The 27111-nt window shown below is 37.5% G+C and overlaps 1 protein-coding gene across 1 annotated transcript in view; it reads right to left on the bottom strand.

The window, feature by feature from the left end:
- Positions 1 to 341: 341 nt before the first annotated feature.
- LOC126259259 (protein scarlet-like) overlaps positions 342 to 27111 on the bottom strand; it is a 128512-nt gene continuing 101742 nt past the window's right edge. The window contains exons 13-15 of the mRNA XM_049955894.1: positions 23995 to 24100; positions 1061 to 1161; positions 342 to 976 (exon numbers count right to left, since the gene is read on the bottom strand). Coding sequence (XP_049811851.1) covers positions 795 to 976; positions 1061 to 1161; positions 23995 to 24100 — 389 coding nt within the window. The 3' untranslated portion in view covers positions 342 to 794. The remainder of the gene's footprint in view (positions 977 to 1060; positions 1162 to 23994; positions 24101 to 27111) is intronic.

Here is a 27111-nt window from a genome sequence, read left to right as displayed (position 1 = left end):
TAACTTACACATCACAAAAAAGAAGATAAATTTATATTTATATTTATAAAATATGTATTTCATGTAGGCACAAATAGTCTCCCAAAACTGATCATTTCTGATGAGGAGAGTAATATAACAACAAGTAGCATCAGTGTGCAAATAATAAAATGAGAAAAGAAATGATTTACAACCAAATGAAATTGAGGATTTTAATAATCACTTGTTTGTTTATACAGAGTGTATCATAATTAATGGTGTAAACACATACATTTGAAAGTAGTACTGTGTACTGTGAAAGAAATCTCTTCTACTACAAGTTCTTTGCTTTCTGTATTTTTGGAACTGGTAGTATGGACGAAAACATGAAAAAGAAGTCCAGTAAACATGTGCTCTAAAACGCATTCCTTAAGAGCTATGAGCACTTGTTCATCTTTGCTACTTTGTAACACAACCCTTCTAATGATCAAGTGCTCGTAACTTTTAAGGTATGAGTTTTAGAGAACATGTTCTCTGGACATTTATCTCTTAGTTTGGTCCATACTAACACTTCTCAAAATATGGAAAGCAAAGAAGTTGCAGTAGAAGAGATTTGTTTTACAGTATCGAAGATGAAAAACAGCTCATAGCTTTTAAGGTATGCATTTTCAACCCTATGTTTAGTGAGACTTTTTTGCTTCTAGTATTGTGTACTTTCAACTGTATGTGTTTACATCATTAATTATGATACACCCTGTTTTACTCAGTAAATCCTTGGGCGTAATATTATGTGCAAATACATGAATATGATATTAAGTGATAGTTGAGCATACAACTTAGTAGATGGAATACTTTCTGCTTCTCCTCCATATTTGTATAAATCCAATCATACTCAAAAGTACAAAGAATGCAAAGAGGACAATAATGTCAGTCATAGTATTATGTGGATTAAATCCATATTGATCAAGTACTTCTTCACCATTATGCAGACAAGGCAAATCAGGATTGTTTGGGCAACCTGTTGGCGTAAGTGTTAAATGGATTTAATATTTTATGTAATCTCAAAACTAATGCATCTTTTTTATGCAGGGGAATTACTTACTTATGTGGTCCACATGTTTCCAGAATAGGGATGCCAACAGCTCATTGCAGTAATAAAACTGTGAAAGATATTTCAACCAAGCAATTCTCTTTGGCAGTGCCCTGAAACAGTAATCAGACATATGGGCTAAGCACTTACACACAGCATATTTGCAGTCATTTGTTATGCTAAAAAAAGAGAAAATGTTGTCAGTTATTCAAGAAGTTTGAGATACTACGGAAAAAGTAGTCATTGCAAAAAATACATTCATGTAGGACAGAATAGTTCAGAATTGAATCAACCCCAAATAAAAATTTTAAAAATAATCAAGAACTATGTTACTTCCTGGCAGATTAAAACTGTGTGCCCGTCCGAGACTCGAACTCGGGACCTTTGCCTTTCGCGGGCAAGTGCTCTATCATCTGAGCTACCGAAGCATGACTCACGCCTGGTCCTCACAGCTTTACTTCTGCCAGTATCTCGTCTCCTACCTTCCAAACTTTACAGAAGCTTTACAGAAGAACTATGTTGTTGTCACCTTTTTGTATTTTTCTATTGCATGGTACATAAGTGATTTCTTTTTCTTTTACTCTACACATTTTCAACTTTCTGGAGATAAATTGTGCAATATGTGTTCATCTGAAAATACTCATCTCTTCAGTTAAGATTTCTCAAAAGTTGTTAATAATTGTGACTTGAAATTTGTTCATTTGAAATAATAGGACTTATAAACATGTCAAACATTATGCTGCAACACAGCTTGGTAATCTCTGTAACTTGAAAATCTGTTTCCACTTAACCAAGTTCACCTGCAGCTCTTAGTGCTTGTTAAATATGCTAATACTTTAGAATCTTTTAGGATTTAAGTAGAACACTCACTGAAAAGCAGAACTGTTGGAAAATTACAACTTACTAACTTTCAGATTCATTGTTATTAACAGTGCCAATGCTGTTTTTTGATAGGAGACTGGTTGTGCTGGGGATAGTGTCAGATGAAATGGGTAGATGGAGGGGGAGGCAGGGGGAGGGACTGGGGGTGGGTGGCTAGTGGCTTGGAGGAGGTGGCTGGTTTGCTGGCTAGGAATGCAGGAGAGAGCATTGGCAGGTATATGGGCTGCAATGACTGTAGCAGCTGGAGGGAAACAACACACACGTAAAGTAACATGGGGACTTGAACTGGAGGGGCTGACAGGATGAAGGAAGGGGAAACTGTTGAGTGGAGGCTCTGCTTTTCTGTGAGTGGTTTCCTTTAACCCTAAAGTATTTACATTCTACAATAACTTTCCTACAATGTCATAAGATGGCGTCAGTTGCGGAAGTATTGAATATAGAAGTTCGCGAAAATAGTGTTTTACAGTGTCTATCTTGCAAAAAGTACACAAAACCTGTTAAAAGTGGCTTCGTCTGTGTCCAGTGTAACCATAAATTTCATTTTCGTTGCGGAAAGGTTGATCCTTCACTGAGAAGCGACGATAATTGTGCGACTATGTGGAACTGTGCGTTCATCCTCTGAAAATGATCTGTTGTTAATTATTGCTGAGCTACGAGAGGACACAAAAATTCTGAGTGATGAAAACAGAAGACTCAAGCTTAAATTGGAAGAGATTGGTCATCAGGTATGTCTTAATGTCCCCAAACCTATGGAAGGATTGCCAGAAAGTGAAGCTACGACTAAAACGGCTCACAACAGGCCTAGCAGTAGATGGGTAACTGTAAAATCGAAGGGGGGCGCTTACAAACATATTAACAATAAACATAGGCAGGACTTTGTGTTACCATTAAATAACAAATATAATTCGCTTCAAAACACAGATGACATAGAAACTGTATCAGCACACTCGTCTGATAAGGTGGTGCAGGACTCTCAAAATTTAGCGAACAGCCAAGGAAGGTATAAGAAAAAATGTAAAATCAAGATTTATTCAGACAGTTACATCCGAGGATTAGCAGCTATGTTAACGGAAAGCGGACCTCGTTTGATTAACGAGTTTGAAATAGAAGGTACTGTTAAATCAGGAGCTGGTTTACGAGATGTTTCAACATCAATCAAGAAAGAAAGCACAGTCCTCGCGGACAGAGACTTTGTAGTGGTAATGGCCGGAGCAAACGACTTCAGCAGAAATGAAAGGAAGATTGCTACTTCAACACTGAAGAAGACTCTCGGAATGTTAACCCACACCAACGTGATTGTTGTTAATGTGCCACATCGACATGATTTGCCCCAGTGGTCATGTGTGAATAAGGAAGTGGAGCAGACAAACAAGGAGTACAAAGCTATCTTTAAGCACTTTAAGAATGTTTCCCTAATTAACACCAGTAGTTGTAGCGGAGAATGGCATACCAAGCATGGTCAACATTTCAGTTATCTAGGTAAACGTGTTTTAAGTGATACAATTATTGGAATAGTATTGGATAAGCTAGAGAAGGAAAAAAGACCAGTAATGTGTTTGGATTATGTTTCAACTGAGATGACAAAAAACTTGTATGCATAGACCAGGTTTGGTGTTCTAGTAACATAAGGACACAACCTGGTCAACTTTCATGCAGTAACAGTAGGTCATGTCAACTAAGAGAATACGCAAAAAAAGAAATGCCTAAAGTAGAGTTTAAAATATGCTACCTCAATATTCAGGGCATGGCAGATAAAAACTTAATTGTCAACGAATTTTCAAATGAAAACGTGATAGATATTCTATGTTTAAGTGAACATTGGTGTAAAGAGGATGAGCTTGGGTACAAAGTATTGGATGATTACACACTACTTAGTTGCTATTGCAGAAAACAGCACTTACGTGGTGGGGTAGCAATATATGCAAAAACACCTCTTGCACCAAACTGTGGCAGGATAGATCTCAATACCCTTTGTGATGAAATGCATTTTGAAATGTCAGGTCTAGTAATTGAGAGCCTTAAGCTAATGGTAGTAGTAGTGTACAGGCCACCTAGTGGTGACCCCCATATCTTTCTGGAGAGACTTGAGGAACTCTTAATGTACATATGTATACCGAAATGGAAAAAATACAATGTTGTTATTGGAGGGGATATCAATTCAAGTTTTGATGTCCTGCAGGACAGAAAAACTGTGACAGAGCTCAAAAATGTGCTTCGACAATTTAACATGCACTATGTTAACTGCAAACCTACCAGAGGCTCATCCTGTCTAGACAATATATTTACAAATATTAAGAGAACTTGTATGTCCACTGATGTAATTAGTTTCCCTTTCTCAGACCATGATGCAGTATATCTTAGTCTTAATAATGTAACTTCAGACTGCACCAAACCAGAATCTAAAACTGTGATTACTAGACCAGTGAGCAGAGAGAGGATGGATAGGTTTAGACATGCCCTCACTTATTTCAGTTGGGACATATGTTTTATTAGGCTTCAACACTGTTCAGCTGATATTGTATTCACAAAGTTTTTCTCCATCTTTTTAAATGTATTTGAAAATAGCATCCCTCTGAAAAAATGTACAGTGAAAATTAGTAGTAATTACAAGAGAAGGAAAACGAAGGAATGGTATACTCCACAGTTAGGGCAACTGAAAAATACTGTTATGCTGTATTCTAGTCTGTACAAAACCAGTAAATCAGAACTGTATAAAGACCTGTATGCTAAAGCTAAATGCAAGTACAGGAAGGCAATAAATGAAGCAAAGAAACTGCATAACATAGTAAACATTGAAAAATCTAACAATAAATGCAAGAAGGCCTGGAGTGTAATAAACTCCATTGCACACACTAAACACAAAGAGGAAATTGCCATTACCCCAGAAGAATTTAATAAATATTGCATCCAGTCCATTGAAGAAATTAGTAGTTCAATAATCAAACCACCTGAAAATGCACTTAGTATTATGGACAGCTGCTTTGAAAAGCTTCCCCCAAGCACCTTCACTTTCACAGAAGTGAGCCCAAATAATATCCTAAAAATAGTGAAAAATTTCAAACCTTCAGTTAGTGTTGATTACTATGATATGTCATGTAATTTGTTGAAAGATGTTATTGATTGTGTGATTTATCCTTTAACCTTTTGTGTTAACAAATGCCTAGTTGAAAGTAAGTTCCCCGACATACTTAAAATTTCTAGAGTTGTGCCCATATACAAAAAAGGGGAAAAGAACTGTCCCGCTAGCTACAGACCTATATCCATGACCCCAGTTTTTTCAAAAATTTTAGAAACGATTATGTATGAGCAAGTTAGTGCCTACTTGGGGTAAACTAAATATAATTAGTGATAAACAGTTTGGATTTAGGAAAGGTAAATCCACAACAGATGCAATGGACTCCCTCGTAAAATTAGTCCTAGATGTGTTCGAGGCTAGGGACTATGCCCAGGCTACATTTTTTGACCTGAGAAGAGCCTTTGACTGTGTAGAGCATGACACTGTGCTGAATAAGCTAGTTTACTATGGTTTTGATGACAACAGTATAAATATGTTCAGGTCTTTTCTAGAGAACCGTCAACAAGTTGTGTGCATTGGTAGGGAGAAATCAAACTTGGTTAATGTTAGGTACGGAGTGCCTCAAGGGTCGGTGCTTGGACCTTTACTGTTTATACTAATGATTAATGACCTATAGAAAGAGCTCCCAATAAATGCAAGGCAGCCTGGCAAATAATAAAACAAGAGAATACACCGAAACGCACAGAAACAGCACTGCTTGATCCTGAAGAATTAAACGAGTACTTTTTAAACTCAGTTAAAGAAATAAGTAATAGTGTCAAAGCAACAAATTCATCTGCAATGAACCTTGTTGGAACACCACTGCCTGTTAACCTGGCATTTCAATGGAGGGCTGTCACATCTGCTGATGTTATAAAAGCTGTATCCAAATTTTCAGGTTCTAAAAGTATGGACTGTTATTGGTTATCAAATAACATAATTAAAAAGACAATACACTCAATCGCCAAACCATTAGCTTATATTTTTAATAAATGTGTAGAATTTGGGGTTTTTCTGGATGCACTCAAGGTATCAAAAGTTGTCCCAGTTTTTAAAAAAGGAGACAAACATCTCCCCCAAAGCTACAGACCAGTCTCCATTGTTCCAATATTCTCAAAGGTATTTGAGGCGCTGATACACACACAAATAAGCAACTTCTTTGAAAAACACAATATCCTATGTAACAATCAGTTTGGCTTTCGAAAGGGGAAGAACACAACAGGGGCCATCTTGGAAATCATTGACCAAACCTTAACAGCTTTTGAAAATAATAACATGGTATCACTGGTATTATGTGACCTAAGCAAAGCTTTCGATTGCATTCCTGTTGACATACTACTGGGGAAACTAGAGTTTTATGGGGTGAGAGGGAGCACTTTATCTGTGATAAATTCTTATTTAAGTAACCGAAAACAATTCGTTTCAGTCGGAAATTTAAATTCTTCCATCACTGAAATCAGCACAGGTGTACCACAAGGGTCTATCCTTGGACCCTTCTTCTTCATTTTCGCTATTAACGATTTACCGAAAAATATAGCTCACCCTGTTGTGTGTTATGCTGACGATACAACACTACTTACCACACATCAGAACATTTCAGATCTGAATAACCTAACAAAAGAAACACTAGATAAGGCCCTGGACTGGTTTGCAGCCAATAAGCTCCTATGCAACCCTGACAAAACACAAAAACTTTTAATGGGAACATCAAATGAAGTAGGCAATAAGTCAGTAAAACTCTTAGGTATTCACATTGACTCAAAACTATATTGGGAGGAACATGTCAATCATGTATGTGAAAAAATATCTCGGGTGGCATATCTTCTCTTGAAACTAAGGGAGATAGTGAGCTTGGAGTACCTCAGGGTGACATACTTTGGGCTATTCCAGTCACATATTTCATATGGTCTTATTATATGGGGGCACTCCCCTCACATCAAAAGCGTATTGAAATTACAAAAAAAAGTCATACGTATAATATGTAAAAGAGGTCATAGGGAGCACTGTCGTCCTCTTTTCTCCAGACTCAGAACACTTCCAATTATAAATTTATACATCTATGTGTCTGTACTCTATATTAAAAATAATATTTCAGAATTTATTGCCAGAAAGGAAATACACGAACACAACACCAGGGCGAACGGTAATTTAGACATACCGCGCCACAGATTAGCGAGAACAGGAAATTCCCACAAAGTTAACCCACTCAAAATGTTCAATAAACTGCCAATTCATGTTCAGTCTATGGATACAAGTTCTTTTAAAATTAAGTGGTACAGCTGGCTGTCAGATCATCCATTCTATGACATCAAAGAATTCTTTGAGATGCCTGAGGAGTATATAAGCATTTAAAAGTTGTCTGTAGTTAAACATATTATTTTGTGCTGTGGTTAATAGTGTGTAATTACAAAGTTTATACTATAAACAATAAAATACCTTATTATATTAGATTATAAGATAGCTTGTTGCGTTAGCTTTTAAAAGCTATCCTTTGTAATTTGGTACACTGCCATGCTTCAAATGTATTTATAATGTATTGACAGAAGTTTATTTTGTTATTCTGTATGTACCAGTACATCTTGTATGACGAAGCCAATATCATTGTAAAATGATCTATGGTGAATAAAATTCTTGAAATTCTAGAAATTCTTGAAATGCCCTTATTCATAAAATCTCATACAATATTGTATGCTGATGACACAACTTTTCTACATAAAAGCTCTGATCTAGGTACACTGAAAACACTGACCGAAAATACCCTTGCTCAGTCCTCATTATGGTTCAAAGCTAATGGCTTCTTGCTAAATGAAAACAAAACCCAGACACTTTGCTTTAGCCTCAGAGAGATTCCTAACTACCAGGAATTAGAAACTGTTAGATTTTTAGGTGTTACTATTGACAATAAATTGACATAGGAACCACACATTAAAAATATATTGGCTAGGCTTTCAAGAGTGATTTATCTAATTAGAAATTTAAAAAGACATGTTCCCAATGACTATGTGAGATCAGCATATTTTGCCTTCTTCCAAAGCATCATCTCTTATGGAATTTTACTGTGGGGTAGTAGCTGTCATGTAAATGACATTTTACTTTTACAGAAGAAAGTAATAAGAATAATAACGGATTCTGATAAAACAGAACATTGTAAACCTCTGTTTATTAAATTGCAGTGTCTTACAGTAGTAAACATATTCATCTACAATGTTTTAATGTACATTAGAATCAATGTGTCTAATTTTGTGTTGAGAAGTGATATTCATAGCCATAATACTAGAAACAGAACATCTGTAGACGTACCATATCATAGATTATCAAAATCGCATAACTCTTACCTAGTTCTTGGACTAAGGATGTTTAATAGACTAAGGGCTGACTTTAAAGAACTGCCTGTAAATATCTTTAAAGCTAAATTATACAAGCTACTAGTGAACAATCCGTTTTACTCCATTGATGAATTCTTTGAAGATGAAAATACTGTATTCTAACGTGTACCTATTTTATGTAAACCAATTCACTTCGATATAGGCTAGTAGTTTATGTAGAAATATATGCTCTTGACTTTGTCTATTGCTGTAATCAGCTGAATGACAATAAAATTATTATTATTATTAAATATGTTACTGATTTTGTGACATGTAAATGTGCATTTGTCAACAAGCAGTATTGGATAAAGCATTTCACAACTGATATTTGGCCAAACACAAAACTTCATCCATGCAGTGCTGTCTCTGATATAAAGATGTTGCACATAATGAAATGCACACAAGCATTCAGCATGTAATATCCTTCATACACACATTTATGGGACAGTGAGACATTCAGAAAATAGCTGTAAAAACTACAATGAATCTTCTTAACAATCTGTTGCTCTTTCTGCACAAATTATTCAATTCCATGTTCAGATGAAATGTGTGTGCTGGGCATTCCACCACTTTGAAACAACGTTGTAAAATGTCAGAAATTTGACATGTGGGAAAACACTAAGGGCATTCTTATGTGACAGAAGTGGTACTGCCACTGCAGAAACCACAAATATGTACCTTATCTGTATATGCTTCATAAACAATAGCTGATTTTTTTGTTCTAATGTAGATGCATGTCCTCCCAGACATACTGTTATCAAAAACTGTTAACTGCAGATTCAGTGACAGTGCTTCATGATACCAAAAACACTTCAGGGCAAAGAAGGCTAAGGTAGATACTCCACACAACCACCAAATAAAAACTTGGAAGAGTGTAATCTTACTCTCCATGGTATCTGTTTGTAAATGCCTCTTGTCTCAAAGCTTCATTTTTTTTTCAGCACATGTGGACCAATTCTAAACATGTGTACTAGATTTGTAAGATCACATCTCATAGCATGTCTGTCCAGCTGGAGCACGTCAAGAAAGACTAAAAGGAAATGAACTTCTCAGTGTTAGGAAATAATCTCTGCAGTTAGCCATTTATGAAACTAACTAAAATTCTGGCAACTTTTTAATACAGTATTTTTCAATCAGATTTCATGGTACTACTAGTACAAAAAAGTGGTCATCTTTGAAATTCAGCTCATCAAATTGTCAAATTTATCACTGAAAACTAGTTATTGAAAAAAATATAAAGCTCTTGGGTTTCCAGCAGAGTAAATTAGATGAAGTGGTGCTCCATTTCAATGAACTTCATCAAAACGCTGCACCATTTTGACAAATTCGTCTGGCTGGAAACACAAAAATTTTATTATATCAGTTTACTGCAACAAGAAAGACAATGATATCATATTAGCTCTTGGAATTTCCTTAGGAAAACTTAATAATTTCACTACTGCTAATTTATCTTTACGAATAATTCTGTGACATTACTTCAAGTTAAACCTGTTACCAACTACACTGCCATTCTTTATGTATAGTGGATGATCTTCTGTGCTAGTCAAATGTACATGGATTCCACAATTTGATAGTATTAGAGTTTAAGTAGGACAAACAATTTGCAGAAATTCTTTTTTCATTGATAAATTTCAGATACTGATAAGCCAAAGACTATCACTTTCTTTACCGCTGACTGAATGTTTGTGACATTTCAGTCAACAGTTTCGTGTTTTAATATTTAAAACTATTTGTTTTTCTGTAAAACTGCTTCAACTATGATTCATTGACTTTTGAGGCACATACTACATGCTATAAGATTTACAATATGGTCAGCAATAGATGTTACTGATATTTAGTACCCTTCACTAATCTTTGCACCAAGCTATAGCCTTATATACAGAATGTAGAAACACTCACTTGCATCCAGAATGAAATTTTCACTCTACAACAGAGTGTGCATTGTTATGTAACCTCCTGGCAGATTAAAACTTTTTGCCAAACAGAGACTCAAGCTCTTGTCTTTTACAGGAAAGTGCTCTGCCATCTGAGCTACTCAAGTATGACTTTATTGAGCAGTTATCTGTTAAGTGACAATTGTAGTTTGTTTATGACTCTAGGGAGCCTTTAAATATTCTGAAACGTCATCTATAGTTGAAAAATAAACCTGGCATATTAATTAAATTTTAAAATGAATTCTAGAGTAACATATAAAGAATGTTTACGGCAAAAAATGTGACCACAAATTTACTTTATCAAATCCTGGTGAAACACACACTATTTTCCTTTAGCACTAAAAACTGGCTTTAGCACTAAAAACTTGCTGAACATGTTGTGTTATACCATCATGATGACAAATGCTGTGTATCAGGGTTCCTTTGTGAATTTTATTTGCTCAGCTAGCCTTGTTAATACTTATTTTTCCATTTAAAATTTCTGAGAGACACAGTTCTAAAATATCCAGGTTATAATTCTTCAGTTCGCCTGATTTGCATTTGTACACAGGCAACATTTTCACGTTGTCACCTCTTACATTTTCAGCTGTGTGATGCAACAAGTGAAACTGTATCCTAGGTGACAAATTTGTAGGCTGACTTATAGATACTTGCAATAATGACTTCCTAACTCCACCATCATTACGAAAAGGATAGTTGCTGCTCACCATGCTGGAGATGCTGAGTCACAGAAAGGCACAACAAAAAGATGGTCAGAAATTTAGCTTTCAGCCTACAAGACATCTGTCAACAATACACTCACGCAAATGCAGCTCACACACACACGAACAGAGTTTCTGGCAACTGGTGCCAGACTGCGAGCAGCAGTGCGTTATTGGAGAGGCAACCGGGTGGGGATAAGGAGGAGGTTGGGGTGGGGAGGGGAAGTGATAGCAGGGTAGGGTTGGCAGTAAAATGCCACTGGGAGTGTGCAGGGATGAGGTGGAGAGTAGGGAAGCTAAGTGCAGTCAGGAGGTTAGACAGACGATGGGGGAGATAGGGGGTTGATGGAAAAGGAGAGAAGTAAGAAGACTGGGTGTGTTGGTGGAATAGAGAGCTGTGTAGTGCCTGAATCAGAACAGGGTAGGGGCTAGATGGGTAAGGGCAATGACTAACGAAGATTGATGCCAGGAGGGTTGCAGAAACGTAGCGTATATTGCAGGGAGAATTCCCATCTGCGCAGTTCAGAAAAGCTGGTGTTAGTGGGATGGATTCAGATGGTTCAGGTCATGAAGCAATCACTGAAAATAAGAATACTGTGTTGGGCAGCCTGCTCAGCAACAGGGTGGTCCAGCTGTTTCTTGGCCACAGTTTGTTGGTGCATTCTGATCTAAGCTGTCAGAGTTGGCAATTGCATGTGTGAGGCGTGCTTGCTTGAGTGAATCAATGGTGTGTGTTCCTTCCTTTTTATGATGAAAATTGTGGCTGGAAGTTTGTATGTAAACATCTTTTAATGGTACCTGTCTGCAACTTAATGTGTCATCTTTACAGTGCGTAGCAATCCATCCTTTCCTTACGTTATGTGTAATGTTCTATATTTGACAGATTATCCGATGGTAGCAGACAGTGAAAGGAATCAGTTTGGATCAATAAAGTCATATTGTATTCATTTAATTACTTATTACCTTGTGACTTACTCAGCTTTCTATAGACTACATACATAAAAATCTGAATACTAAATTTTGCAATCTATACACCTTCAAAACACCTACAAATTTAATCATGTATTCTTTGAGTTGCACTTTATATGCACAGTAAGTAAATTTTTGTTATTTGTTATCCTTCCTGGTGTTGTAATTTTAAGGTCCAGCAGTTTGATTCCTGCATGGAAATATGCAACAAAGACAACCCAGTAGTACACAATTCCTTTGACTAGCTAGGTGTGCTGAAAGCCTAACCATACAACATTACCACTGAGAAACTGTAAGAAAATGGGCTAAATAACAATTTCAAAGTCAAATTTGACTTTGAACATAGAGATAAAGTAATGAATAACACTATATGGTCAAAAAATATTGTGATAAAGCATTTTTTATTCTGGAGAATGACAAATATTCCTGTGAAATATACTCTTCTTTGACCATCAGGCACCAAGAGGATTGAAGTTGAAAGGGAGTGAGCTGTATGACAGGTAAAAAAGAAAACAAAATACAACATAGAAAAGAAAGTAAAACTAATTTTGAGTTCCACATATTTCATCAAAATGTTCAGTATGCTTCAAAAGAGCAGACGAAACAGAAGTTTTACTTCCCCCTCTCCCCCGAGGTACCAAATATTTTCATAAGGGCTGAATATGGACTGACTGAAAATGAAATAAAAATGGACATTTACAGGGATATGGTAGAAGGTCATATTTTTGCAGAACAGAACATAAAAGTGGTAGGGTAGCATTGTATGTGGATAGCAATATAAGTAAAAGTGTTCCATGGACAGTTCCAACTGTAGAGAAATGAGTTTTGAAGCACAAGCAATTAAAACAAATTTTCTGTAGATCAGATGTCTAGATTTAGTTATATATCACTCTCCAAGCTTCAGGATAAAAGATTTTGTCAAGTTCTACTTGACAAAACTATTAAAGACTTCCCATAACTAATAGTAGCTGGTGACTTAAACATAAATACATTGAAACAGAGTATCTATACAAAATTCTTTCATGATATCAATACTAATAATATGAAGCTGCATATAAATAGCCCAAGAAGGAGCATTGAACCATCAGACACAATAATACATGATGTTTTTAGAAATGTACCTTTAAATAAACTGAAAAATACACATAATTAACCCAGTCATTTTAGATCACAATAGGCAGTTAACTGAGCTACAGAATAAGAACACTGAAACTGGAAATATAGTTGAAGAGTGTAGGCTGACAAAAAGTTGGAACACTTTCATTTCAACCTTAAGTCGCCACATAAACATAGCTTGTCGAAAGGTCAACAGAAAGACAAATGGTAGACATGGGAAGAAATGGATCATCAGAGATATCAAGCATGATAGAGAAGATTTAAAGGATTCATATGAATGAAGTAGGAAATATAATAGCCAAGCAGACTGTGAAATGTACAGACAAAAGATGGGAGAATACAGTACAATGATACAGCAAGCAAAATTGTGCTACTATAAACATCAAATAGAAACTTCATCAAATATTTCTAAGACAGTCTGTTCACACATAAATACAAACAGGAATGAATATAATAGGACAGAAAGTGGTAACATAGTATTTACAGTACAAGGGAAAGAACTGACTGACCCAAGTTAAGTGTGTTCCACTTTAAATCAGTATTACATAAATATAGTGCAGAAGCTAATGAAACAAAATAAAGTACTGACTAAAATGAGTATAGCTCCACCAGAAATAACAGAATGTCTATTCCTATTTCCAACACATGAAACAGAGGTTACAAATGTAATCAGATCATGGAAAACAAAGACACAGAGGGCATAGATAGAATATCTGTAAAAGTAATCAAATGCTACTCACAGTATCTAGCTAAGCTTCTGACATTTCTATTAAACTTGGTAATGAAGAAAAGATGGTTCCCCATATGTCTAAAAAAGAGTAACATGGTGCCAATTTATAAAGATGGCAACAAGGGGGATCCTGGAAACTACAGACCTAAGTCACATTCACCTTATCAAAAATTGTAAAAATAGCTATTAAAAACAAAGTTACAAATATCATAGTAATACAAAAATCCTGGATGAAGTAGAACATGGATTTAGGAAAGGGAAGTCTACAAAAACAGTTGCAGCAAGTTTCATGACACATACACTCCTGGAAATTGAAATAAGAACACCGTGAATTCATTGTCCCAGGAAGGGGAAACTTTATTGACACATTCCTGGGGTCAGATACATCACATGATCACACTGACAGAACCACAGGCACATAGACACAGGCAACAGAGCATGCACAATGTCGGCACTAGTACAGTGTATATCCACCTTTCGCAGCAATGCAGGCTGCTATTCTCCCATGGAGACGATCGTAGAGATGCTGGATGTAGTCCTGTGGAACGGCTTGCCATGCCATTTCCACCTGGCGCCTCAGTTGGACCAGCGTTCGTGCTGGACGTGCAGACCGCGTGAGACGACGCTTCATCCAGTCCCAAACATGCTCAATGGGGGACAGATCCGGAGATCTTGCTGGCCAGGGTAGTTGACTTACACCTTCTAGAGCACGTTGGGTGGCACGGGATACATGCGGACGTGCATTGTCCTGTTGGAACAGCAAGTTCCCTTGCCGGTCTAGGAATGGTAGAACGATGGGTTCGATGACGGTTTGGATGTACCGTGCACTATTCAGTGTCCCCTCGACGATCACCAGTGGTGTACGGCCAGTGTAGGAGATCGCTCCCCACACCATGATGCCGGGTGTTGGCCCTGTGTGCCTCGGTCGTATGCAGTCCTGATTGTGGCGCTCACCTGCACGGCGCCAAACACGCATACGACCATCATTGGCACCAAGGCAGAAGCGACTCTCATTGCTGAAGACGACACGTCTCCATTCGTCCCTCCATTCATGCCTGTCGCGACACCACTAGAGGCGGGCTGCACGATGTTGGGGCATGAGCGGAAGATGGCCTAACGGTGTGCGGGACCGTAGCCCAGCTTCATGGAGACGGTTGCGAATGGTCCTCGCCGATACCCCAGGAGCAACAGTGTCCCTAATTTGCTGGGAAGTGGCGGTGCGGCCCCCTACGGCACTGCGTAGGATCCTACGGTCTTGGCGTGCATCCGTGCATCGCTGCGGTCCGGTCCCAGGTCGACGGGCACGTGCACCTTCTGTCAACCACTGGCGACAACATCGATGTACTGTGGAGACCTCATGCCCCACGTGTTGAGCAATTCGCGGTACGTCCACCCGGCCTCCCGCATGCCCACTATACGCCCTCGCTCAAAGTCCGTCAACTGCACATATGGTTCACGTCCACGCAGTCGCGGCATGCTACCAGTGTTAAAGACTGCGATGGAGCTCCGTATGCCACGGCAAACTGGCTGACACTGACGGCGGCGGTGCACAAATGCTGCGCAGCTAGCGCCATTCGACGGCCAACACCGCGGTTCCTGGTGTGTCCGCTGTGCCGTGCGTGTGATCATTGCTTGTACAGCCCTCTCGCAGTGTCCGGAGCAAGTATGGTGGGTCTGACACACCGGTGTCAATGTGTTCTTTTTTCCATTTCCAGGAGTGTATGATCAGAGCTTTAGAAGAACAAAAGAAAGTTTAAGCATATTTCTTGATCTCTTATAAGTCTTTGACTGTGTATGCCATACTACTCTGTTAGATAAACTGCATAGATATGATATCAGGGGTAATGCAGCCAATCTAATAAAAACATCCATAGAAAACAAAGAACAAAGCATAGAGTTAAGATACATTGTAAACAATAAGATGCAGACCTTTTTCTCTGATTTTCAGCACAAAACTAAATACTTGGTTCACTAATGTTTATATTGTATGTAAATGACAAGGTAGTGTCAGTAAAAGAGAATGTAACCATTTATGCAGATGATACATTCACAATTCTAAGTAGCAGCTCAATAAATGATTTAGAAACAAGAACTATCAGGGATGTAGATAGGGCAATTTAATATTTTAAGTGAAAACAATATATTTGTAAATGAAAACAACCCACATGAAAATACTTGTAGAGAGCACAACAAATGAAAGGAAACAAAATATAACACTTAGGGGAGCACTAGTAACAGAAGCTGACAGTTGCAAGTTCCCGGGATTGACAATGTACAGAAAAAAGGATCAGATGTATTGGAAGGCTATCACCATGAGAGTCTTGTAAAAACCAAATTCAAAGAATATAAAATTATGTCTGTACCCTCTATGTATATATTCAAAACTATCATGTATCTCAAATTAAATTGTATGCCAATGCTAAGCAGAGAACTATACAATTACAACACAATAGTAAAAGATGACTTCAGGTCAACAGTAGCCAACTACAACTGATTAATAAAGACCTAGCTAAAGCAAGGTGCTTATTATACAACAGATCACCAAGCACTATCTGCATCTGCATGGATACTCTTTAAATCACATTTAAGTGCCTGGCAGAGTGTTCATTGAACCACCTTTACAATACTCTATTATTCCAATCTCGTATAGCGTGCGGAAAGAATGAACACCTACATCTTTCTGTATGAACTCTGATTTCCCTTATTTTATCATGGTGATCATTTCTCCCTATGTAGGTTGGTGTCAACAAAATATTTTTTCATTTGGAAGAGGAAGTTGATGATTGGAATTTTGTGAAAAGATTCCTTTGCAACAAAAAACGCCTATGTTTTAATGATGTCTGTGCCAAATTCTGTATCATTTCAGTGACACTCTCTCCCCTATTTCAAGATAATACAAAACATGCTGCCTTTCTTTGATAATTTTTGATGTATTCTGTCATTCCTATATGGTAAGGATCACACACCATGCAGCAGTATTTCAAAAGAGGATGGATAAGCGTAGTGTAGGCAGTCTCCTTAGTAGATCTGTCACATTTTCTGAGTGTCCTACCAATAAAATGCAGTGTTTGGTTAGCCTTCCCCACAACATTTTCCATGTGTTCCCACCAATTTAAGCGTTTCATAATTGTAATTCCTAGGTATTTAATTGAATTTATGGCCTTTAGATTTGACTGACTTATCATGTAACTGATGTGTAATGGATTCCTTTTAGCACTCATGTGCATGACCTCACACTTTTCATTATTTAGGGTCAACTGCCAATTTTTGCATCATACACATGACTTTTCTAAATTGTCTTGCAATTAGTTTTGATCTTATGATGACTTTACTAGTAGATAAACAACAGTGTCATCTGCAAACAACCTAAGATGGCTGCTCAGATGGCCTTCTAAATCAATTATATAGATAAGGAACAGCAAAGGACCTATAACATTACCTTGGGGAACAACATAAATCACTTCTGTTTTACTTTCTGACTTTCCATCAATTGCTGTGAATTGTGAACTCTCTGACAGGAAATCATGAAGCCAGTCACATAACTAAGACAATATTCCATAAGCACACAATTTCACTAAAAGCCACTTGTATGGTACAGGGTCAAAGCCTTCCAAAAAAAAAAAAAAAAAAAAAAAAAAAAAAAAAAAAAAAAAAAAAAAAAAAAATATATATATATATATATATATATAACAGAGGGAAACATTCCACGTGGAAAAAATATATCTAAAAAGAAAGATGATGAGACTTACCAAACAAAAGCGCTGGCAGGTCGATAGACACACAAACAAACACAAATATACACACAAAATTCAAGCTTTCGCAACAAACTGTTGCCTCATCAGGAAAGAGGGAAGGAGAGGGAAAGACGAAAGGATGTGGGTTTTAAGGGAGAGGGTAAGGAGTCATTCCAATCCCGGGAGCGGAAAGACTTACCTTATGGGGAAAAAAGGACAGGTATACACTCGCACACACACACATATCCATCCACACATACAGACACAAGCAGACATATTTAAAGACCATTTAAATATGTCTGCTTGTGTCTGTATGTGTGGATGGATATGTGTGTGTGTGCGAGTGTATACCTGTCCTTTTTTCCCCCTAAGGTAAGTCTTTCCGCTCCCGGGATTGGAATGACTCCTTACCCTCTCCCTTAAAACCCACATCCTTTCGTCTTTCCCTCTCCTTCCCTCTTTCCTGATGAGGCAACAGTTTGTTGCGAAAGCTTGAATTTTGTGTGTATATTTGTGTTTGTTTGTGTGTCTATCGACCTGCCAGCGCTTTTGTTTGGTAAGTCTCATCATCTTTCTTTTTAGATATATATATATATATATATATATATATTTTGTGCTGCCAGTCACAAATGGGAAATATGAAAAGCCAATAGAAACATGTAGTATATGAATAACCATCAAAGACGGAACTCAGCCCATTAAACTTGTCATTTTATCAGGCTTCAGAAAGGGCATTTTGCAGACATCACAAGCAGTCATAGACTGTTGAAGATCAGAGCTCCATAGTATCAGTGCGGAAGATTCATGCTCCACTACCACTACAGGCAACACAGTGGAGGAAGCTAGTATTGAACTGCCAACAGGATTTGGCGTGACTGGAACAGACAGAACAGGCAGCCCATCAACACAGCGGATCATCCACCAATCAACCAGTGCTCATACAGTGTGACACCAGATGAACAAGGGACAGTTCAGAAGTAAATGGGGAAGAACTACAAGATGACATTATTGAAACTTCAGAGAGTCTGTGATCTCTCTGAGATCTTTGTGAAAAAGAATGATGGCACATCGAATTTCTGTGTCAGTTAAAAGAGAGAAGATGTCTACTCATTGTCACGCATATCCTATACTGCTGGAAAGGAGCAAAGTATTTCTCAACTATGGACATGCACACAGGCTACTGACAAATTGAGGTTGACGAGGCTGATTGAGAAAATATTGCCTTCATAGCTCCTCGTGATCTCTGAGTTTAAAGTTTTGCCATTTAGATTGTGTAATGCTCCAGCCACCTTCAAACGTATGATGGACAACATGCTTTGGCATCTTAAATAGATGTCTCTTTGCTGTCTGGATGACACCTTTATTTTTTCAGACACCCTTGAAGGACATATAAAACTCCTGAAAGTCGTGCTAAAGTGTGTTCAGAATGCGCATACCTGCTTTAATACAAAAAAGGGCCTCTATGTCACCCAAAAAAATAAAAATCATTTAGCATGTAGTGAATAGTGATTGAGTCTGTCCCAGTCCAGTCCAGAAAAAATAAGAGCAGTCATAGATTTTATGATTACTTGGCTTTTTCTTTCTTGCTCCCCCCCCCCCCCCCCCCCCCCCCCCCGAAGCATGTGCTCATATTTCCAGTGATTCATAAAGGACTTCAGTACCAAGACATGTCCTTGCAAGAACTACTGTAGGGGGCGGGGGGGGGGGGGGGGGTGCCGACAGATTTTAATGTTTAATGGAATGAGGCACAAAAAAGAACTTTCCTTGTCCTTTAAGGAGGGATGTACTCCTTCTCCAGTTCTAGCACTGTGTGATGAAAATGCCTAGCCAGAACTTCACACCAATGCTAAGGACTTTGGAATAGGAGCAGCTCTAGTACAAATTCAGGAAGGTGCTTAAAATGTAATAGCTTATGCTTCCAGACATATCTCCAGCTCCATGATGAGTTTGCAGTTGTTTGGGCTACCAGCAAGTTCCAGCCATATTTATTTGCCAAACCATTCACCACAGTGGCAGACCACCATTCTCTCTACTGGCTGACTAGCCTGGAGGGTCCATTGGACAAACGGGCAAGACAGTGTGATGGTTCATTTTACTTCCTCTCTTGTTTTGCCATCTGCCTCCATAAATTCCTTTCATTTTCATTTTTGCCTAATTAACATTAAAAGTACATGTGTATAATCTGGATTTTCATAAAAGAGAAAGATTGGCCTCAGTCTTAAAGAATATACCACCAGGGGCAAATTTTGTGCTTAGTTTTGTGTATGTCATCAGTTTCCTAATTTATTTTGACTATTCCTGGTAAATATCTTTTTTATGAGGTGAAATCAGTAATTGTTTTGTGACTTAGATTCTATTGTTGACTCATAAACAAAAAATAAATTCTATAGTAATTACATTTGGAAGAGGAAATACTAGGATTCTTAAAGTATTTATCTGGCTCCATTCAGAAACATATTAGCAAAGCCAGCCCTTATTTAATTCCAAAGTAATTACCAGGTTTCTCAAAAGTATTGTTTGGATGACTATATCTGTTAATTTCATCATTTAAACAAATAATTTGGCTTAACCCTAGTAGTAGAAGAAACTGTTAAAAAGAAGGAATTTTTCGATATATTCAGTTAATTGAATGAGTTATGTTTAATTGTAATTTCTGTAACTTAAGCATCAAACAATGTATAGTTTCAGTGCCTATTATTGTGAGGATATATAAAGGCCCGATTTTTGGTACCGAGACAGTCAGTCCACAGCTGATTTTCAGATGAGAAACCTGTATTAGTTAAATCAACAACAATGCATCAACTTAACCATGAAATAAGTGTATCACAAATAGGCCATGTGTTAAAATAATGACAGTGTCTGTTCAGTAGTGTCGCATGTACTCTATTATTCTGAGAGACTGTGAACTGTGTGGTTAGGTTTTTACTGCTCATAGATGTTCAACAGTAAACTTTTGTAGCAGTATGCTGATGTTTGCTTGCAGACTATTAAGGAGGCTTACCAAAAGTTAACCAATAGTGAACTGGAAACATTAACTGTGTAATATTGGTGGGGTTATGAACAGTGAAAGCAAAGAACTGTGAAACACAATTGTGCAACTGTCAACTACATCACTTACAGTAGTCAGTGTTGAACTTCCACCCCCCATTTTTCAGCCAGTATAACAACGCAGTATGTCGACACTGAGGACTATCAATGAAGAAATAAAGCAGGAGAATGTCACAACAGGCACTGAAGTTTCAGTAGTACAATGTAACAGTGTCATACAACAGCAGATGAAAACTCAAGGACACCAACTGTCTTTCAAGCAATCCTTTGAGGACAGTTGCATTAAATGTCACTGTCACTAAATGGAGAGAAGATACAGTATTGCTGAAACCTGTAGAAGCCATGAAGATGAAAGGACTGACCAAAAGATAAATCATATTAATGGATAATTTTGTAAGAGTAACTATGATCCAATATGATAGGAATAGTTGGTCTTCATATCAGTTCATCTATGGGCAGCTATTCTGAAGTATGTCCATGATGCTTCAACATACAATAACCTGGGATTTTTGAAGACTTTAGGAAGAATCAGAGGCAGATATCATTGATTAGGTTCCTACCTATTCATGAGCCACTATAAGAAATGCCAACAATGGAATCATGTGCCACAATTACCTCTGGGACATCTGGTACCAGTCCCGCCTGCACCTGCAACATTTGACCAAACTGGAATTGACCTCTTTCGGAGGTTCCCATAGTTGAAAAATGTTTGCAATGACTACCCCAGCTGCTACACTGTCACAACAACTTTGCTGAGTGTAATAGTTCCTTGTAGAAGGCATCATTCTGAAGAATGAAGCAACCTGTGTGATGATGTCTGATTGTGAAAAAATTTTCAAGTCAAGGCTAGTGTCAGAGATGATTTCATTTTGCGATATCACCCACAGGATGACAACTGCATACCACCCACAGACAAATGGGCTCATAGAATGTTTTAATAAGACATTACCAGATAATCTCTTGATGTATTAATTTGGTGCATAAGTTCATAGCATTTTCCCTTAAGTTTAATAAAAATAACATATACACATAATGGAGCCTTTACTCATCAATAATGTATTCTGCTTCACTATTTACAACAGTCTACAAATGCTGGGGTAACTTTCTGATTCTCTGACTGCAGAAATCAAGTAGATTTGAGGTGAGGAACTCATTGAGCCATGATAAGAGCGCATTTTCATTCAGAAAGGAAGTTTCTTGAAGGTTGTTTGATGAAGAGTAGAAAAAGTCAAAGTCTGAGGGTGCAAGATCAGGTGAATAAAGTGGGTGTGGAATAACTTTCCAGCCCAACTCCTGTGTAGTGTCTTTTGTCAATCTAGCAGAATGTTGGCTGGAGATGGGTGTTATTGTGGAGTAACATCTCTTCATACAGTCTTCCCGGTTATTGCTCTTGGATTGCATCTGCAAGATGTCTCAGTTGCTGGCTATAAATGTCAGCAGTGATGGTTACATTTCAGGGAATTAATTCATAGTACATCACACCATTACTGTTCCAACAGGTGTGTAACATTATCTTTTGTGGATGCTCATGGGTCTTTGTACAGGGAACTACTGCTTTTTTTTGGGTTCAGCCATTCCTTTCTTTTCCTTATGTTAGCACAAAGACACCATTTATAATCACCAGTTATGATGCAGTATAGGAATGATCATGTTGTTCACAAGCCAACTGATGATGAGCAAGCAGATACGCACACATGACCACCTGCTGATTTGTATGATTTTGACTTAGGGCATATGGTACCCATACATCAGTTTATTGAACCTTCCCTATTGCATGCAAATGTCACATGGTGGAGGAATGATCACAGTTCATCACATTTGTCAATTCTTGAGTACAGTGAGATAAACCATTGTGAATTAATGTGTTTAAATGATCTTCATAAAATACCCATGGTCTTCCTAAATGTGGAGAGTTGCTAACATCAAAACAATCCTCCTTAAAATGAGAAAATCATCTTCTTGTCATGTTCTGCCCAGTGGCATTATCTGCATATATGGCGCAAATGTTTCTGTTGGCCTCCACTGCTGTCACTCTTTTATTGAACTCAAACAGAATAATACATCAGAAATGTTCTGATTTCTCCACTTGGCCCTCCATTTTCTAACATCCACAACTCTACTCACTATCTCCAAATGACAATATGTAAACTTGAATAGCAACAGCAAACTACAAATAAAAAATGACAGTTGATAAATAAACCCTTGCCAACAAGAATACCAATATACAAAACAAAACCTTTATGAACTTATGCACCATCCTAATACAATGATATTGAACTGAGAGACTTTAATATGCTGTTGCCTGACATAACATTTGCATACAACACAATGAAGCAAGACACTGCAGCCTTCACACTATTCTTTCTTCTCCATAGTCATGAGGCTGGAACAATACATACAATGATCCTGTTTCAACAGGACATTACTGAGGATCATATATGAAAGATCATGTGATCAGGACCAAAGAAGCAAAGCAGTTGGCACGTATACGAATGGTGGACGCCCAGGAGAAAGACCAAGAGTGATATAATGCCAAGCAGCAATGAGTGAAATGTAGCTTGGGGAAATTGGTATGGGTTTTTACACCTATGTGGAAAGTGGGACTATTTGAAAAGTTACTAATGCACTGCTTTGGGCCATATCGTATCTTTCATAGATTGTTGGACATCGCATATGAAATTGAGGATTACGACCCTTCACCATGAAAACAAAAGTGCACAGATCTCAAACATGTTCTCCATATAAGGCCTTACTGCAGTTGAGGTGTACAATCAACTGTTGGGGGTTCAAGGAAACTAAAGACACTCTCAACTGTCACGAAACTTCAGTGGGAGGAGTTACATTTGAGGCTCATCATAGTGAAGAGGATGTAGCTGCATAACCAGAATGTGAAGCTGTACCAAAACCACCATACAGAGGACCACTGACAAGATGTAGATCCAGGGTGTTGCAGGCAGCTCCAGTGACAGCTTTTGAAACAATGGGTCACAGTTTCTCCAGGAGAGCAGAGGGAATAATGCTATGAGATGTGGTGTATGCAATGTGGCATACTGGTTAGTGTCACTGGCTTAGTATGTTGTGAGTTGCCAGCTTAACCAGTAATCATTTATTATTTAGCATTTATCATTTCTGAAAGATTCTTGAAATATCTTATATTTGCAATGTTTGTGTATTGTGGAATATTGAATGTTCGCATATATAAGAGTATTCTGGAACTTTCAATGTTTGTATAAAAAGCTGCACTCTCAATCCAGGAGGTCAGTTCTGTTCTGACTGTGCATTGGCATCAGTAATAAATGTGCTTTCAGTACTAACTGTTAAAACTTATTGGTGACTATGCTTTTGGATTTGTACTTGGTTGTGCCTTAACATGACAAAACTTATAGCTTGCTATGTTTCTTTCCTTTTTTACCTGAGATTATTAAATATTCCAGCCATCAGCATTGAGAGAAGATCAATTGCAACAGTCAATGTAGCTATGAGATCATATGATTCAAAGAGGGCTGACATCATACAACCTGAAAGACAAATAAGATTTGATTAAAACATTGATGCAAAGTAAAGAAACAGGATCAGACAGCAAATGGAAAAAATTGATATTGTTTTATTGTTAAATTCTTAAACATTACTACAAAATACTAGTAGATGCATACCATGCAAAACAAAACATTATTAAATGTAGTCTTTGTGTAGCACACAAAAATAGCTTTTTATTGTGAGTTGTGGAACTGCGGTTTATTAGTCTTAAAATGCACATTTGCAAACCATTTGGTTCATGTGCAGGAGATGTATTAAAATTTACATTACAGTTACAATCTTTTAAACTAATAAAAAGTATGTATGGTAAAAGTAAAATGACATATCTGTGAACAGCCATGTATAGTTAGTGGGATATATAATAAACTGTGTCCAGTCAAAAATACCTTTGTGCATCATGAATTTGTCCGAATGTCAACTGATCAGTAGCATTTCAGTATCAGTATCTCAGATAATTTTCTGTTCAGTGGAACTACAATAATTCCTGTCTACAAAAAAGTAATAATCTCATAAATTATGGGAATGAGAGAGTTAATATTTGAAGTTTTCTAAATAATGAGTGACATAGTTCTTTATGATAGCCAACGTATGTATTCTGAATGATTTCTTTTCTGCATCTTTAGTATCCAAATTATATTAGCCAATCTTTTCCCCCAAAACCAATACCATACCTAACAATAGATTCAAAGTAACTTGTTTACACTATTTTTTATGTGTTCATTTCAGATGCAGTTGATAGTATTTGTACTGCAAATGCTAAGTTGCTCAATTTATAATTTCTGCTAAGTGACATCTGAAGAGGCTGCTCTGCCGATAAATTAGCATGTTTTGTGAAATACTGAGATGTTACAGAAGAATTTCAGTGTGACAATCAACATTTTAAAATTGCTGAAATAAATGGAGGAGGAAATAAGGAAACAGATATAAATTTGGTAATAAACAAGAAATAAGTCTGAAGCAAACAATATGGAAATGTAATTTTTTTAACATCTGATCCATCTATATCTCATTGTTTCTGTTTTTGTTGTCATTGTTTGTATCAAGATGCACTACAGTATGGATGTTAACACCCATATATGGATAAAGGAAATTAACAGAAGGCAACACAATGATTTCAGTAAAATACGTAAATGGTGGTGTAAGGGAAGTTACGAGTAACATGTTACCATCATGGACACTTCAAATAGGAATTCACAGATCTACTACCTCAACTAGCACTATGAGAGGAAAGATCCTTGGATATTCTATTGATGGAGCTATCCAGCAACATTACACATTCAAGACAGACATAGTGTTTCTCAGCACAAACAAACAACCTATCAGGTTTTGATTGAATATTTTGTTACAATATTCAAAATTTCTAGGTGTATGCATTGATGAGGGGTTGAACTGGAAAAAACACACTGAGGATCTGCTGAAACGTTTGAGTTCAGCTACTTATGCTATTAGGGTCATTGCAAATTTTGGCGATTATACATCTGAGTAAATTAGCTTACCACGCCTATTTTCATTCTCTGCTTTCGTATGGCATCATATTCTGAGGTAACTCATCATTGAGTAAAAGAGTGTTCATTGCACAAAAGCATGTAATCAGAATAATTGCTGGAGCTCATCCAAGATCATCCTGCAGACACTTATTTAAAGAGCTACAAATCTTCACTGTAACCTCACAATATATATATTCACTTATGAAATATGTTATTAACAATCCGAACGATTGGTCTATGGAATAAGTACTAATCTAATCTGTGCATGTTGTATAGCTGTTTTGAGTAGGATTAAGTTATTAATGATGGAATAACCTGAAACAATACTGTAAGTGACTTCACAGCTGTATAAAGTGCAGACACAAGATAAATCAGTCATCAATTTAAAGATCGTCACACATAGGCACTGAGGGCAACACAAAGACTGCTCCTTGAAGTGTTCAGGGAGGGAGGGGGGAGGTATTAAAATTTCATTATTCTACACATAGGTAAACTCTCCATTCTTTTTGACTAAACTGAACAAAGTGAGAAACATTTGTTTAGTACACCCCTCGAGATGCTGCAATACAGTGAGACGACAAAAATCATGGGATAGCAATATACACATATAAGGATGGCAGTCATATTGCATACACACGGTACAAAAGGGCAGTGCATTGGCTGAGTTGTCCTTTGTACTCAGGTGATCATGTGAAATAAGGTTTCTGGCATGATTATGGCCACACGGTGGTAATTAATGAACTTTCAATGTGGAATGGTAGTCGGAGCTAGACAAATGGGACATGTCATTTTGGAAATCATTTAGGGATTCAATATTCTGAGATCCACAATAACAAGAGTGTGCTGAGAATACCAAATTTCAGGCATTACCTCTCACCATGGACAACACAGTGGCTGATCGACTTTGCTTAATGACTGAGAGTAGCAATGCCTGTGTTGTCAGTGCTAACAGACAAGCGACACTGTGTGAAACAACCACAGGAATCAATGTAGGCTGTATGTCAAACATATCCATTAGGTCAGTGCAGTGAAATTTGACATTAGTGGTCTATGGCAACAGACAGCCAATGCAAGTGACTTTGCTAACAGTGCAACATTACCTGCACCGTCTCTCTTGGGCTAGTGACGATATCGGTTGGACCCTAGATAACTGAAAAACTGTGGCTTAGTAAAATGAGTCCTGATTTAAGTTACTAAGAGCTAATGGTAGGGTTCAATTGTGGCACAGACCCCACAAAGCCTTGGATCCAAGTTGTCAATAAGGCATTGTGCAACACGCTGATGGTGGCTCCATAATGGTGTGAGCTGTGTTTACATGGAATGGACTGGGTCCTCTGGTCCAACTGAAATGATCATTGACTGAAAATGGTTATGTTTGGCTACTTGGAGACCATTTTCAGCAATTTCATGGACTTCATGTCCCCAAGCAACAATGAAATTTTTACAGGTGACAGCGTGCTGTATCAGAACATTCCGGACAATTCATGTAAGAGATATGGACACTC

This window comes from Schistocerca nitens, chromosome 5, assembly GCF_023898315.1.
Source record: "Schistocerca nitens isolate TAMUIC-IGC-003100 chromosome 5, iqSchNite1.1, whole genome shotgun sequence".
Lineage (NCBI taxonomy): Eukaryota > Metazoa > Arthropoda > Insecta > Orthoptera > Acrididae > Schistocerca > Schistocerca nitens.
The sequence above is the reverse complement of the archived record's forward strand: the minus strand, read 5'-3'. Positions and strand labels throughout refer to the sequence as shown.